Source organism: Tachypleus tridentatus, chromosome 10, assembly GCF_004210375.1.
Source record: "Tachypleus tridentatus isolate NWPU-2018 chromosome 10, ASM421037v1, whole genome shotgun sequence".
Lineage (NCBI taxonomy): Eukaryota > Metazoa > Arthropoda > Merostomata > Xiphosura > Limulidae > Tachypleus > Tachypleus tridentatus.
This window is the reverse complement of record NC_134834.1, coordinates 176,415,784-176,433,249: the sequence shown is the minus strand read 5'-3', so window position 1 is coordinate 176,433,249 and position 17,466 is coordinate 176,415,784. Positions and strand designations below refer to the sequence as shown.

Genomic DNA, 17,466 nt, shown 5'->3' with positions numbered 1-17,466 from the left:
GAAAAGCTTTTATATTTTCTCAAAAAGTTTGATTATTTGACAAAATTAAGTGTATCCTTGTAAAACAGAGAAGAAAAAATCATTCTCTTTGTGAACACAAACATCAGACACGTGTTAGCTAAAGATTTCATATCGGATCATAACAGGAATCTCTGGAAGGTGGTTAAAGTGCCAGTTTCCAGGTAAAGGTGAAAACTGAAGAAATGAAATTTTTAGTCTTGGAAAGGTGAATGTATGAATTACATGCAATACATTTGTATCTGTAAATGCTCCTACAATACTTGTTTAATTTTTTTTCAACTAAAACATTGGCAATCCACATAACTATTACAACATTTATACCTTGAATGAAAATACAAGTACCATATATGATAAGATTTTTTGTTTTGCACACTACTGTTTTATCACTGTTATTCTTCCTTAAATGACATTTCAAGTTTTAAAATTGTGTTTATAACTGTGTAGGTAAGTAAAACATATCTAGGAAAATTGAAACCAAAATGTGCTTTTGTCCAGTTTAATTCAGATATATTTCTACATACAGTGTACATTAATTTTATTGGACTAATTTTTTTTAATATACATAAATTATTAAGAGAGATTTCATTTTCTGAGATAAGTGCAGAATTGTCCACCAGGTCCTGCTTTGCCCCTCCCTCCAAGATTTGCAAGATAATTATAGTTTTCTTCAGTGATAAAAAAAAGAAAAGAATTGCAGCATAAAAAGTATTGTGTGCTGACACAATTTTGCTCTCACTCTGATATTTTCAGAAATTATACTGATTAGTTACTTTAATAAGGTAGTTGCTTTTATTATTCATAGCATGGCTGTATTCTTATGAATGTTCAATAACCTTTAGTATTATGAGTGTTTTTCAAATAACTCTGTTGCACGATATTAGCTCTTAAACTGCAGAAGTTTAGTAAATGCTAATAATGCTGAAATACCACCTTATCTTTACTGTGTTACATTTAGTGCCAGTACTAGCTGATTTTTAGTGATCTTCTGAATACATTATTTGTATTTCAGAACCCATTTGTCAGAATGACAGCTGAGTTGCCTGTTGGTTTAAAACATGATGGGGTTATTTCTGAGTTCAGTGAGAGTGTTGATGGTGAGAAATATCTCGACAGTTTAAAAGATGAGGTTATTAGTGTGAAAGAAGAAAATGAACTTCAAAAAGAGCTGGAACAACTTGACTTTAGGTTAGAAAGCTCATCTGGTAAGTACAAATTCCTTTATTCATTAACAATAACTCCCCAGTAACACAGTGGTTTGTCTGCAGTGCAAGAATCCAGGTCTTGATAGCTATAGTTGGCAGAGCACAGATAGCCCAGTGTGAGGTGTTGTGCTTAATTACAAATAACTAATCATTAACATTGAATAAGAATATTTTTTTACTTGTAGAATTAAATCATTGTAATATAAATTCAGAAAGCATCAACTACATGATTTAGAATAAACTACACGGTACATCAGATATATATTTGTTCTGTTTTTTTATAATTTAGTAAGAGTCCAGTATTCTAAACACTAAACTACATTTTATGAGAAAATTATGATTAGTTTGTTACAGAAACTTTCTGTGTGTTACATTACCTCTTCTCACATAAATGGTTATTCTCATTCAATACTGCCATCTGTATGCATAAAAGCATGTGAAAAGAGGAAAATACCTACTGGAAATGCATTTTCAGTTAAGGAAAATTATAACTTTAGAGGACCCATAATGGTGGAAATTATATTGCTGAGAGTTTAAATAATAAAAAAAACAACTTAAAGACAGATCAATATACTGTGCGTAAGAAAACGAATCCTGTATTAATATGTGAGGTTATATGAGGTAATAATATGTGATAGAGGTATGGCATGATTTTTGGTTTGGTGTTTTACAGCACAAAGCAACTAGGAGATATGACATTTTGCCAAGTTTCTAATTTCTAAACTAAGCTTTTTTGTGAGAGGTCACCAGATATTTGTCTTGAAATGTCTTCTGCACGAAACCAGTGACGTAAAAATACTCGTATTTTTATTTTTAATGTTATAGTGAGAAGTAAATTTAAAAAACTGACTGAGCATGTAACTTAAAGGAATGAAACAAAATAATTTGTGGCAAAACTGGTGGTTACACCAAAGCATTGATAAGAACTTTACAGCAAATATTCATTCATTAGTTAGCTAGCTCGAACATATTTGTTTGTTCAACTTGAGGCATGGTGGTGGGTTAAACAAATTTCAATAAGTTATTTTGCAATTTTAACACTAGTGTTTGAACTAGTAAAAAAATCTTCCAAAACATCTGTGAATAATTTTTCATATTGCTGTAATTTACATATTTTTATAATACTTTTGATTTCAAGCTTATGAATAATTTTAGTCTCTGCAAAGAGGCCATTTAGTACTGTTAAGTTTTCTTGATGTATAGTAAATTTTCTACGATCTTTGTTCACCTTGCATACGTGTAAATTTGCTTAAAATAAATTATATGTTATCTATCATACACTGTGACAAGAAATCTATGTACAATTTTAGTTTTAACAAATAAGAAGATTAAGTAGAGCAATCTTGTGAAAATTTGTAAGCAAACCCATATAATGATATTAATCTAATATTGAGCTTGTAACAGTTTTCATACGATGTTGTATATACAATATATTTTCGTGTGCTGCACTTTAGGAAGGAAATCTTAAATTAATCCTATATTGCACATGATGCCCGTCATATTAAATGAAGAATAGTTCGAAAATTTATCTTAATAAAATCGAAGACAAGCTGAGAATATAAATATTGGTCTCAACTGAAAACAATCAATTAGTTGAATACAATTTGTTAGTGAAATTAACAATTAATCAAATAATTCCACAGGTCCCTCAGATATAGTTATCACCTAGTCTTCAGTGGTGCTAGCAACAGTAGAGACCTTTAATATCTGTATAGTTGTTTATTGAGTAAATTTTGAATTGTACATTCTAATCATTTCAACTTCACTCTGCAGAACTGTGAATTTTGTCTTTTTTTTACTATATTTTACTGGGTAATTGTTTATAATTTTTCAGGAAAAAAGGGAAAGATGTTTTTAAGCTCTTAGCCCAGTGTAGTTTCCTCTTTATCTAATAATGTATGTATTCCAAATGTTTTAGCACTTTACCAAAATACTTTAAATACAACCTCCAACTGACAGAAATGACATGACAATGAAACAAGTTATCTTCCCATTTCATTTTACGATCCATATTTATATTTGTAGAATTAAAATGAATATCAAACAGGTACTTACTTCTGAATATGAGAACTTTTCCTGCTGTTTTCATGCTGTCAACAAAAACATGATTAAAGTCCTTAATATCCTTGACATATTACAAAGCGTGTGTCTGTTTACATATGTTTTTCCACTTTCCTTCCTTCCATATAGTTTTCGTACCTGTATTAGATATATATAAAATATAAAAGATCTGCTTTCCCATGACTCCAGGTGTGTTGGGCTGTATGGTAATACCTGTGTCTAAATGTTATCTAAGCAAGGAGGGAACAAGAGGTTGATTTTATGGGCTAGGAATTCTACATGGCTGGAAGAATTACAACCAGAAGGAAACAAAGTAAAAATTTGAAAATTTATTGAAATTCTTTGACATTCTGGTCTATAGAATATCCTTTAAAGAGCTATGACTGGGATGCCACAGACATTACCAAATGGCATGTTTGGGTGAGATGTAATCTGAAGTTCACTTTTAAGATATGCTTGAATGTCCAAGTAAATAAGAAAGATTTTTTAAAGCAGTTAGAACAAGATAAAAAGATCATGATTCATTGTAAGTTACAAACCAGTTTTCTTATCTGCTTTTAGATATGTAGAACTTGCAAATTAACAATGAATGGATAGGGCAGAACTTGAAAAGAAAGAATCGGGACCAATCAGGGCAGGTGAGAAACAGTGGTTACTTTCTGCTACAGCCCAAGTTTTAAGTTGGAAAACGTGATCTAAAGTGTAATACTTTTTTGAGAAATAAAGATAATAAAAGAAAGTGTAGTTGAGCAGCAGTTTGCTAAGGGTTGAAACTATGGATCAAATGGCTTAGAAGATGTCTTTGAATAATAAAGTGAAAGGGGATTAATAACTTTCTTAGCATCTCAAACTAAAATCAGTTGTGGAAGAATTTGTCAAGTCAGAGTCATGAAACAGATACATAAGGAAAAAAAAGTAATGTGTTAAGAAGTTGGAGATAAACAAGACATAACATGTCTAATGCACAAACTTCAGGATATAGTTCATGACTAATGAACAGATGAAGAAAAGCATCTGAAAAAATGCTTATTATTCTATCCACCCTTGAAGAAAAAATTAGCTTCTTAGAAATATGTAGACAGCAAAAAATACTTTGGAAATTGGATATTCAAAGTTATCATGCAACATTATTTTCTGGTTTTATTGGATCTGTTTTCACACAATGAATTTATGTAATGGGGAAAAGTATGGTTGAGCAAGCCAAAGTTGACAAATGAGGAAAACCTTGCACTTTGAGTAACTGATCATAATATGGAACCAAGGAAGAATGCAGAGTGGAAGGTGTGCATATAGTTATGACAGAAAGTGTTTGTACTCCTGTGTCGTGAGTAGTTTTTCCTCATAACTTAAAAAGTGTCACGAGTAGTGTAATAAAAGTATAGTATATTATAAATATTAAAATAACACGCATCTAAATAAATTTTTATGTAAATCGATCGACAAATAAACTGTTTATAAACAAATAACCAAACATAAGAGGGGCAAAAAGTGTTTGTGCGTCTACTTTAATGGTCAGTTGTGTAGCTTTTCAGGTGAATTACTTGTCAGAGTCTCTCATAGCCCTCCATGATTGTTAGACAGTACTTGATTGGTATTTTCTTCCATTCTCCTTTACAGAAGGCCTCCAACTCTTGCAAGTTTTTCAGATGATGCTGATGAATCCTGGTCTTCAACTCATGCCAAACATTTTCAATTGGGTTGAGATTGAGTGACTACGATGGCCACTCCAGAACACTTATGTGGTTCCTTGGCAACCAGGAGTGCTCATATTTCAGTGTGTGCTTTGGGTCATTGTTGTGCTGGAAGATCCAACGATGCCAAAGCCACAAGTTCCGAGCATCATTCTTGATATAAGTGTCTAATATATCAACGTACTCTTCTTTTTTCATGATTCCGTTGATGCGGTGAAGGCTGCATACACCAGAAGAGTTGAAGGAACCCCACAGCATGATTGAACAACCTCCGTGTTTAACCGTATGGACGGTGTTCTTTGGAAGATTTCGTTACCCTTTCTTACAGAAAATGTTGTGAACATCATTGTGGCCGAAAAGCTCTATTTTTAGTCTCGTCTGACCAAAGAATACTCTTTCAATTGGTAAAGAGTTTATCTACATGCTTTCTTACATATCTCAATCATGCTTCTAAATGAACAGGCTTTAAATATGGAGTTCTATATGTGATGGCATGCTTTGAATCCAGAAGAGCGTAACATGTTCGTAACTGTAGAGGTGCTTACTTCAACCCCAGTTTCCCTTACCAGTTTCTGTATGTCATTACGTATTAAACAAGGGTTCCTACTAACTTCTCTGAGAACCTTCCTCTTGGTTCTCTCTGGAATTTTGGTGGGGCGTCCGGAACAAAGGAGGTTAGCAGTTGATCCTGTGAGCTTAAACTTGGCAATTATGCTTTGAACAGTAGATTTCGACGCATTATGTTGTGTAGCAATACCAGAAAGAGACACGCAAGACTTGTATTTTACAATAATTCAGTTTTGTAAATCACTGGATAGTTGTTTCCTGTTTGCCATGATGACCAAGCAGATAATGACAGAGACAGTGCTAAATTGCAGGAAGTAAATGGTTTGCTGGCGAAATTCCAAAAATTATGAACCTTGTGTTTACTTCTGAAATGGTATAATGTAGTTTATTCACCAAACTAAACAAGATTTTTATGAGAATATCTTTTTTTTCACATGTTCTGAAATGTATGAACACTTTCTGCTCCTCCTGTTTTTGATTATTTGTTTATAAACAGTTTATTTTTCATTCCATTTTCATAAAAATTTATGTAGATGTGTGTTAGTATAATATTTATAATATACTCTACTTTCATTATCCTAATCATGATACTTTTTAAGTTATGAGGAAGAAACTACTCACGACGTAGGGGTACGAACACTTTCTGTCGTAACTGTATAAAGAGGATCTCCTGAAACTGACTTTGGGCATCCACTGTTACTAATCTGGGTCTGGAAACTAACTTTTGTGGAAGAAGGTTGGTAGTTGATGTGAATAAGATATATATTACACTATGTAAAAATTTTTTACTTTTTCTTGTTCCTGTGCAGAAAGTGTTATTTCTCAATTGCTTATGCCTAAAGTAAATGGAAAAGACCCATTTTTCTCTTCAAACTTTACTTTTTTGACCTGGCATCATATAATAAAAACATGATGGGAGACAACATTTGGGATCTGATTCATGAAAGTGGTTTACATTACAGTCACAACTCTCGAAAAACTACTCACTTCTAAACATTTTTATATAACTTTAGTATAAATACATGTAAATCAGGTCGTTTTATTCAGACCTTATATAAATGTGTAAATTTGCCCATCTTTATATAGAAAATAGGTTAATTTCTGAATTTCATTATCAAAGCCACAAAAGCAAAGTAATGGCTATTTTCTGTACTTTTACAACATAAACAATTAAGAAATAACACATACTATTCTGGAACAAAATTTGTGTTACATAGTGTTGTATTTGAACCCAATAATTCATGTACTGAATAACCACAAGAGTGAATGGTCCACTCTATGGGAAGATTGTAATGATATCAAGAAAGTTTGCCAAAATGTTCACACCAGGAATAAGAGAGGCTTAAAGGAGAACTAGTTGAGAATGAATTGAAAGAAGTCTAAAAATGTGAACAAAACAAAGGCTGTTAGATAGAATATTGACCTGAACGTTGGTGTAAGAGACCACTGCCCTTGATGGCAAAAATGAAGAAAATGATGAGATGATGAAAGAAATAAGACTGGAAGTTAAAGCATTCTTTATATTTCCATCTTTATCATCTCTTGACATCATGAAAGAAACCTCCATAATATTCTTGTGTTTTTAAATTTGAAATGACTTTTATCCTGTGAAAGACTGAGCTGAAACAGGTCTTAAATCTCCACTTTTCTTTCAAACTACAAAGAAACATGGAAAGCAATGTAGTAAATGATTTCTACTGCTCCTTTTGGATTTATTGATCCAGTAGTTGTAATAAATAAATAAGGAAAAGTACATATTGAGTGAAAGTGAGGACCAAACTGAAATATCTGTTGAATAGAGAGATCTCAAATGAAAAATAAATTATTAAGCTAAGTCAGCAAACAAATTTGGATTATGGTGAGAAAGCGGAGCTTGTATATGTCTTTTAGAAACAAGTACAATAAGTCACATGGGAGGAGGAAGAGTGGAGATCTATGGATAAGTTGACACGTGCTGTGCCATGTGTCAAGGGCATTCAAAATTTTAATTGCGTGTTTGTTGATAGTACAGGAGAAATTGTATTTGAAAGGTAAATCTTCCTTTTTTGAAATGTGTATTTTTAAGTTGGTCTGGTGCTTTTAGAGATTATTGAACTAAAACAATATAAAATGTAATTATGAAGTTACAAAACTTGTATGTAATGTTTTTGCTTAATTATTGTAATTGTTACCTCTATCCTGTGGCAGTAGACCCAAAGACTTATGTAAATTACCATTCTGGAAAGAAGTTACTTAAAATACAAAAACTGTCAGAAAAACATAACATTAGCGAAGTGTTTGACCAAACATTTTTTGAGAGAAAACTTTAAAATAACATTACAATCTCAGTAGCAGATAAATTACTTTCTTGTCTAGCAGATGACAAATACTTTGATAAAAAAACATTCTCTAAAGATATATAAAAGACAAACATGGGAGAAAAATCACTCATAATGTTCCAAAACTGTGTAGCAGTAAAGAAATAATCTCTTGATTATAACTAATTAGAGTTTGGGCAGTAAATGGAAATGGCAGTAAGGAAAGTGAAAGGAAAATAATAGTAGATAAATTGTCACGCATATCAGTTGACTGAGTTTAACTAATTAACTGTTCTCATCGGGTGGCAAAAAATCAACAACTTAAAATGATAAAAATTGGGTTTTAATTCCTGTAGTGAACAGAGTGCAGAAAATCCATTGTGTAGCTTTGTAATTAACAATAAAGAATTCGTAGCCATATTTCACGTTGAAATCACTGGAAAGAGTATTATTAAAAACAGTAATTCATTATTTTTATGTCACCAACGTCAGTACATTGTGACAGAATCTGTCTGAAGAAAATGCTTCCATTGTTTCTTTCATAATTTGGATCATTTACGGGAATATTTTTTTAAATAACTATCTTTATCAGTAGGAAATGAAATGAGTATCTTTCCATCTTCCAGGTATCTATATTATTCATACTTAACATGTTTTGTTTTATACTGTATTATTTATATGTACCCTGTTTATGAGTAAGTTTATTTGTTATATTTATCTTTTGGTTATAGATCCATTGCCTTACATCGGCAACAATCATGGAAACGAATTTCTTTTTACAAAACCAGAAAATGGCAGATCTCGGAAACCAAGCAACAGTGATGTGAATAGAAAAATATTTCCAATGGAAAATCACATAAAACAAAATTACAATCCTCATAATGAGAATAACACTTTCAGTTGTATAGTCTGTGGCAAATATTTTCAGACAAAGAGTCTTCTGAAAAGGGATCAGAAGAAACACGCTGGATTAAAACAGTACAACTGTTTGAAATGTGGAAATCAGTATGCTAGAAATAGTAACCTAAAAATACACAAGAGGATACATACTGGGGAGAATTCATACAGCTGTGTTGTGTGTGGAAAAGAATTTATAAATAGCAGTAAATTAAGAATACATCAGAGAGTACACTCAGGGGAGAAACTGTACAAGTGTGAAATGTGTGGAAAGGAGATTGGAAGTAAACACAGCTTGAAGATACATGAGAGAATTCACACTGGTGACAAACCTTACACTTGTGATGTCTGTGGTAAGAAATTTATAAGTAATAGTTCACTTAGGAAACATGAGAGGTTACACAGTGAGAAAAAATATATTTGTGTTATTTGTGGGAAAGATTTTAGAAGTAGATGTCACTTAAAAATTCATCAGCAGATTCATACTGGAGAAAAACTATATAGTTGTGATGTGTGCAGCAGAGAGTTTAGTACAAGTAATGATTTGGAGATGCACAAGAAAGTACACATTGGAGATAAATTACACACTTGTCTTCTGTGTAACAAAAAATTTGTAACAATTAGTAACTTGAAAGTGCATGAGAGGATACATACTGGGGAGAAACCATACAGTTGTATTGTGTGTAAAAAAGAATTTAGCAGAAATAACTATCTTAAAGTTCATCAACGAATACACACTGGAGAGAAACCATACAGTTGTGCTTATTGTGATAAGAAATTTGGAACAAGTAGTAACTTGAAGGTGCATGAGAGAGTACACTCTGGAGAGAAACCATACAGTTGTGTAGTGTGTGGTAAAGAATTTGGAAGAAGTGATCAATTAAAAACTCATCAACAGATTCACACTGGAAAGAAACCGTACAGTTGTGCAGTGTGTGGGAAGGAGTTTGGAACAAGTAATGCCTTAGAGATACATGAGAAGGTACATACTGGGGAGAAACCATACAGCTGTTCTTTCTGTAACAAGAAATTTATATCAAGTAGTAACTTGAAGGTGCATGAGAGGATACACACTGGAGAGAAACCATATAGTTGTGTTGTATGTAGAAAAAAATTTAGGAGAAATGGTCATTTAAAAATTCATCAAAGGGTTCACACTGGAGAGAAACAAGAGACTTGTGCTGTGTAAGGCAAGGAATTTCTAGCAGATGACAACTTGAAAATGCAAGACAAGGTAATAATTGAGTAGAAACAACAGAATTGCAGTTCCCACTAACAGCATTATACAAACTCTTCATTTCTGGATAAAGAAAAACGATTATTTAACATCAAGTGCAGTGCAGAAGGGAGGATTATATAGACCCTAAAAATTTTCTTACCCACCCAACTAGTGTGTAGGATATTCTTAAGATATGCAAAGCCCAACCCCATTGTTTTGTTTGGCCCACACCACCATAGTATAGTGAAGTATTTTTGGGAAATTATTTAGCACGTGTTTTTTACATAAAATATCACTACAATATAAACTAGTGTATGGCTAAGAATTTTTTACTAAAAAGTATTTTAAGAAACCTCAATATGTACATCCTGAAAAGAAGCAACTGTTTTTAATTGCGGCTTTTTGGGGATTTGATTTTCAAGATGTTAAATGCCAAAGTTACACAGTTGTTGATCAGTCACAGATGAAACTTTATAACTACTAAATGTACAATCATCGAACTTCAACTACATCAGAGTATACAAACTGTGTGCAACAAAAACATCAGATGATAGACACAGAAGGTAAACTTACATTTTTTTGCAGTGTATGTTTAAGAATTTGGATGCACTAGTAGCATAAAACAGCACCAGAGAATACAAGCTGTAGATAAGATCTACAGGTATGATATTTGTTGTATCTTCATGTTCTTATTTAAAGTGATTACAATTAACTGCAAAGATTAAGTTGCATATTTAATGCATGAATGGCAAAATTACTTAAGAGCCAAAACTTTGCATTGTTCAGCAAGGACAAAATGTGAGAGTAACAGAACTTTTTCTGCTTTGTTCTTCCTCTTTTCAAGAATTAGATTTAGTACTGTATCAACATAATGAAATTTTGACACTCAAGGTAGAAGTGATCATTTATTTTTCCCTTGGCTTTTCACTTTCTACTAAATATTGAAAGGTCCAAAACAGAGATAATACTTAAAATCTGAGTTTTCATTTGGTTATCTTTCTTGCAATTATTATTTTGTAGTGGAGAACATCATGCCTAAAAGTTTTTAGTGATTAGTAAATTAGATCAGAATAATTATTAGAGTTGACAACTTAATTCTTGCTCGCATTAGATACTGGAGGAAGCAACAGTTTTGGACAGCTAACATTGTATGAATTTACAATGTTTCATTATAAAATAGTGGTGGCAAAGCTCACCAATACTATAAATATAATCAACAAATGTAATCAAAGAAAATATACCACAATATATTTTGATACAAATATGCTTCAGTTTAAATTAAAGCATATTTATTGACTTGCTTGCAGTCATATTATATCATGGAAAATGAAAACAATAAGGAACAATGTCAATTTTGTTTCAGTATCTTGATATGATTTACCTGTGTGAAATAATTAAATTTATGTTTTAAAATGTGATTGGTTAAATTGTGAAGCCTATATAAGTTACAAAGTTTACAGTTATTAAATTTGAGAGTTTATAAAGATGTTTATTCTGCATGAGTGAGATGTTTATTTTATCACAAGATTGTAACAACTTGTGTTAGCCAAGTGATGGAATTGGATGTTAAGTAAGTTCCTGTATTGGAATATATTAATCATTTATGTGGTGGGACTCTGGTTTTCTTAAGTCTAAAAGATATCCAGCTTGTGTGCCTTTAATTGCAGTGGAAATATTCAAATATTATAAATGTTGATGGTTTATCATTCCTTTTTGTGCATAATGTTTGTATTGTTAGTTTATAAAGCAAACACTAATGTTTAAATCAAATTTAAAAAGTTTGAAAAGTGTTGGCTTGTGCTTTAAAAAGTTAACTTATGGACTAACACACAGGGGAAAACCAGTGTATGTTGTGAAAACTTTCCTACTAAAAATATTTAAAGAAACAATAATAGGTATATTTGAGGAGAACAAAAGTAATTTTAATATGTATAATATTGTGACCCTTATGACAGTATTAGTTCCTAGTTCTTGTTTTCAAATAGAAACAGCTTGCAGAATTGTTTACTTGAATAATGATTTGCATTAATTTCAACAAGTACTGTCATTGGTTGCAGAGAACTATGAAAATAAAACTTCATAAGCTAACCCTAAGTGCAAGGGTGGGGATTAAAAAGTGTGATAACTAAATACCATGCCATGAATTTTTACACAATATCATTAAACATGGTATTTAGTTATATTATTCATTGTACCACACATTGCTGACTTGGAAACAGTTCATGGTTGAAGTAGTGAAATATCTGATACAGTACAAAGGGATGGTGAAAACACTGTGTGTATTTGGTAGGTTCTAGCAGGTACGTCAATTAACATTGCTTTGGCATGTCTGATTCCGAGTAAAACTGGATTTTTCAGTTCACGGATATCTTGAATGTAAATACTTTTGTAATATATCTGGTTTTTGTATACAACAGACTTGTATATTTTACTAAAAGTTCCTACATTTCATGTAAATAAACATGGTAAATTTAGAATTAGTCAACAATCCTTTTCTGGATTGGTCCATTAGACTGACCCCATGCATATGCAGTTAATTTTTAAGTAGTTCTTGGGAATTATGTTAGAAACCTTGATGGGAAGAAATGTTATGTTATATTTCATCAATATAACACGTGTTATGTTGGTTAAATTTAAATGTGGCAACATTTAAAAGAAATATTGCCATAAGATACAACATAAAACATGCACTGTGGAGCAATTATGATTACAGAATTTACTGTTAAGTATTAGTTATCTCCTTAAAATGGACTTCCCTAATATTTGGCAAAAATCAACTTCCTAAGAAGTATTTGAAAGCTATAAGTAGATGCATGATCATGACAACAAAATTGCTGTTATAGAAAATTTTACACTTTTAAAACTTATTGAAACAATGTTGGGTTATCGTTAGTAGAAATGAACCATGCATAAAAATGTGTGTAGCAAACAAATTAGAACTTGAAAGGTTTACACTAATGGGATAGAAAAAAACTAGCAATGTTGTGTAATGTCAACTGAAACCTGCAAGATTTAATTAGTTTTGGTGGAGAAACAATTTATCTCTCATCTAACAGGGTTTTCACACATAAACATATGTTATATGGTTCTTGTGTTTGTAAGAAAAGATTTTCGTTGTACAAACTCAATTTCAGTCCAATGAAGCCAGTAATTTAAAAAAAAAAAAAAAAGGTCCACATGTTACAAAAGGCTGATACTTTATGTTTGTCAGCTGTTTGTGACAACATTTCTATCCTCATTTGTTTATTTGCTCCTTGTTGTCTCAGCAAGAAATTCCAAAGGCTACTAATGCAGAGATGCCAACTATTTCAAATGACTGAGCGTAATGATTGTAGACAGAGCCCTTTATCATTTACGGTTACTAGGTCTGACCAATGTCTCTAAGCTGTTTATTATTATTATTATAACTAGTATTATTTATTACTGCTATAGATTGCTTTTTTATGACTGTGTTTTGTGTATTTAATAAATAAATTTTAAGAAATTCTTTGAAATTATATCTTATTTAGTTCAGAGTAACAAACATACTGGTAAAACAATATTGAACCTGCACAAACAGTAAGCAGAAAAAGCCTTTGTGAAAGAACTAGTTTATATCATGTTTATGACACTTATTGTAATAGTTTTGCAGCTGTTGCAGTTTTTGTTTTCATGAGAATGCTCTGGATGGTTGGGAGTTATAAAAAAAATATTGTCCATTTGACTGCATACACATCTTTTGTGTTATAATACTGCTCAAAACTGAGGTGCTCAAGTTTGGTCTGAACTTGCTTTTGTTTTTAGTCACTAAACTAAATATCCTTTCACTGTCAGCATTAGAATGGAAGATTGTAAGAATTCCAAGCATAATCCTACACAGAATGTCATACTTCTGGTTGCCATTTCCATCCTTAACTGTAGATAGCTGAACCCAAAACTTGTCAACATTCAACTGAAGGACAGTTTCTGAGAAAGTATCAATTTGATAGTTCAAATATTGCCCTTCCAACTTGTGAATAGTGTCGTGCTCATGTGTATTGACAAGGACAGGATACCTGTCTGTGAAGAAGCGTAGAGAAGAGAAATCTTTGCCGACTTTCAGTTTTGGATCAGCAACCTCTGCGTGAATCAGAAGTTCATCATTTAGAAGGAAATGTTTCATCATGTAATTTGTAGCTACAATATAGTATTTCTTGACACTGGTGTAGAAGCTGATCAGGTCCAGGTCCTTTTCATATTTAACAATGTATTCCTTGGCAGCATTTCCAATAGAAACTGCCTCATCAGATTTCTGTAAGGATTCATTGTTGTAGTCAATTTCAGTGATGTTGCCTTCAAGATATTCTGGCTTGATGTATCTGACAAGTATATTTTTAACTTGTGTAATCAGAGTTCTATGCATAATGTGTATGCAAGGTTTTTCTCTTTGCAATATCAAATTGGCTTGCTCAAATAGAGGAATTGCAGATTGAAGAAAAAGACAAAATAACAAGTTCATTTTGTTGTCCAAGAAAACGGTTAACTTATCTAACTTGCTCCGTGCACAACTTTTCTTGATTACTTCCTTGCTAGCTTTCATTTTCTTCTCTTTTTTCATTGATTGTCTCTACTTTAGTTGAGGTCACACTGCCTAAACAATATTGAGTTATATCAAATGTTTCTTTGTCTGCTTTTGGAAACTTGTCTTGTGTCCCTGCATGGCTGGGAGGGTGTCTTGACTGTTAAAGTCTTGTTGCCTGACTGAGCTGCACATTTAGGTCCTTTTGAATCTAGTTTTTCCTTTTCACAGTGAAAATACTTCTTCAGTAGCTTCCACATGTCCAATATTCTGTTGAGGCACACCTCAAGTGATAGCCATCTTGTGTTAATAAGTTGTAGAATTTTTATTTCTTTGTCATACAATCCTTGAAACTCTTTGAATTGTTGTTTTCTGCAAGCACTTTTGTCCAGAAAATAGTAGATATCTATCAGTGTATCAGAAACTGGGCAGGTCAATTCTCTGGAAGCTTTCTGGGCAGCAATATTCATGAGGTGACAGGCACAGCCCATGAAGTAAATGCTAGGCTGTCGTCTTGAGATGTCCCATCATACCTTTACCTGTACCAGATAAAACTGAGGCATTGTCTGAAGGAAAACTGTGACAGTTTTCCCTTGGAATTTTCCTCTTTGTCAGTTCGTGGTCCAAAAGCTTGAAAATATTCTCTCCCGTTGAAGCTTTTTTCCATTTCACCATTGTCAAAAGAACAAACAATTTACTTATAGGCCTATATAATATATAATAATTTGGGAGTTGCTGCAAGTAATATTTGTTTGTATGAATGTATAGTCGTAATGTATACACCAAAATCGTAATGATTACGCTCAAATCATAATGGTTGGCATCTCTGCTAATGCTAAGAAATCTTGATTTCGATACTCATAGTAGGTATGGCCCAGGTAACTTGTTTTGTAAATTTCTATTAACACGAAACAAAAATCATTTACTTTCGACAGTAATAATTACAACTGATGATTGTCATAATTTTGTGTAACGGGTAAACAACAAAAAGCGTCACTGCACACCTTGCCTAGCTGTTTGTTGGAACATAAATAGTAGTTGTGTGGTGTAATTTACTAAAGACAGTATTATGATCATCTTACAGTAAAATTTGGTTACATTAGGGATTGAAGTAGCCTGATATACAAAAGAATACCGTGGATTATACCTTAATCATATTTTGTGTGTACATAGTTTATAATTAAATTGTTTTTATATAATGATTTATGACTAAATCTTCCATATTGAATAGTAGGAAATCTTTAATATGACTTGTGTAAATAAAATACTAAGCAATTTTGACAGTACTTATATTTTTATATATATACATGTACACGTGTTTTCCTGACCAAGAAATTTTGTAGATAATGAAGTTTTAAAGAAAAACATCTGATTTATTTGACCATTTAAGTGAAAAAAATATATTAATTTTTGGATGTAAATCTTAACAAATGAGAATAAATGGAACTGTTAGTCAAATGTGTTAATAAACCTTTTTGTGTACCTGTAAAAATGATCCTTGAGTGTACATTCTGAAATCATGCTCTTTACATTATAAAGTTTTAAATTCCTTGTGTGTTTTGTTTTTGGCATCATTCCACAGTACTCTGAAACTTAGTTTTATTGTACCTTAAAAAATTATTTCTTGGCATGTTCTAAAATTGTTTTTTCTTCTGTTACCACTATCCCGTGTTTTGATTGCGATGTGAAGCAGAGAGGGAACTTTTGTTTTATAACATATTTCTTGAACTTAGCTTTAAATTAGCTGTACTTGTTTATTAATAAGGCAAAGATTACCATTGACCTTCACATAATATCACACCCAGGGTTGAAAGGGCAAGCATGTTTGGTGGGACAATTATTTGAACCCATGACCCTCAGACTGAAAGTTCCTTTACCATCTCACCATACTGAATCATTTAAGATTCAGAATACACATTGATTTGATAGATTTTGCAATTTGCCTCCAGTGAATAATATATATTATTATGCAGAAAAACGAGGTCAGGTTAACTGTATAAATGTTACTGTTTTCACTCTTTTGAATGAAATTGTGTTATGTTTCACTTACCAAAATATTTTTTTAATATTAAAACTGGAAATAACCAATGATTTTAAACTTTATGAAAGTACTCACTATAGCTATGAACTTATAACTAAACAACCCTTTAGAAAAAATAAGTTGCACAACAATGGGTGAAATTAAAATATGTATTGCCACAAACTATAAGCAAAAAACACTTGTATAGACTAAAAGCACTTTTAAAAGGATGCTAAAAATGTAATTAACAGCTTATCCTTACAGTGCATGTTAATTATAAGTCTCCTAGTTCAATCAGATCCAAGAAACAGAAATAACTAGACAGTGGAAAAACCCAAAATTGGCTGAACTTGTTTATGAATAAGGCAAAGATTACCAGTAAATACTTTAAATAACCAACTTGTTTGAGTAAGATAAAGAAATCCATCCACTAGTCAACAGATTTATCGATGGAAAGTCTTGTAGTCTATTGACCAACATTGGCTCTAAAGATACAGTTGCTTAATCAGATTTGTGAGTGATAAAATATAAAGTTGCCTCCAAAGCCCATGAGAGAAGATAACTTGATGTGAACAGTGAATTCAAATAAAGTTCCAGCTAGAGAAGCTTCTCTACACTGGTGATGTGCAGGTAGGCATATGAGTGATTTTATACAGAGATATAAATGTGAAATTAGTGTATCTTCAAATAGCTTCACATTATATGACCATTAAATCCTTGTGTTCTATATAGCAGTTACACCACCACCAAAATCTGAAATAGCCACAGATGTATTTACATTAAGTGGTATGTTCATAATAGGACAAACCACCCTAGTCTTGGTTTCAAAATAATTGTACTGCAAAGAATAAATTAGAACATTGACAATGAAGGAAAGAAGCAACGTGATCAAATAAAATTTTAATAAGAGTAATTTTGCAACTATTAACACCTATGGGCGAGCTTACAGTTTAT

The 17,466-nt window shown here is 32.0% G+C and overlaps 1 protein-coding gene across 4 annotated transcripts in view; it reads left to right on the top strand.

The window, feature by feature from the left end:
- The window catches only part of LOC143230985 (uncharacterized), a 28,902-nt gene extending 12,940 nt beyond the window's left edge, over positions 1–15,962 (top strand). For all 4 annotated transcript variants that reach the window (XM_076465378.1, XM_076465374.1, XM_076465375.1 and 1 more), the window contains exons 4-5: positions 1,031–1,223; positions 8,571–15,962. In XM_076465378.1, the coding sequence (XP_076321493.1) occupies positions 1,031–1,223; positions 8,571–9,925 (1,548 nt within the window). In that variant the 3' untranslated portion in view covers positions 9,926–15,962. The remainder of the gene's footprint in view (positions 1–1,030; positions 1,224–8,570) is intronic.
- The last annotated feature ends 1,504 nt before the right edge of the window (positions 15,963–17,466 follow it).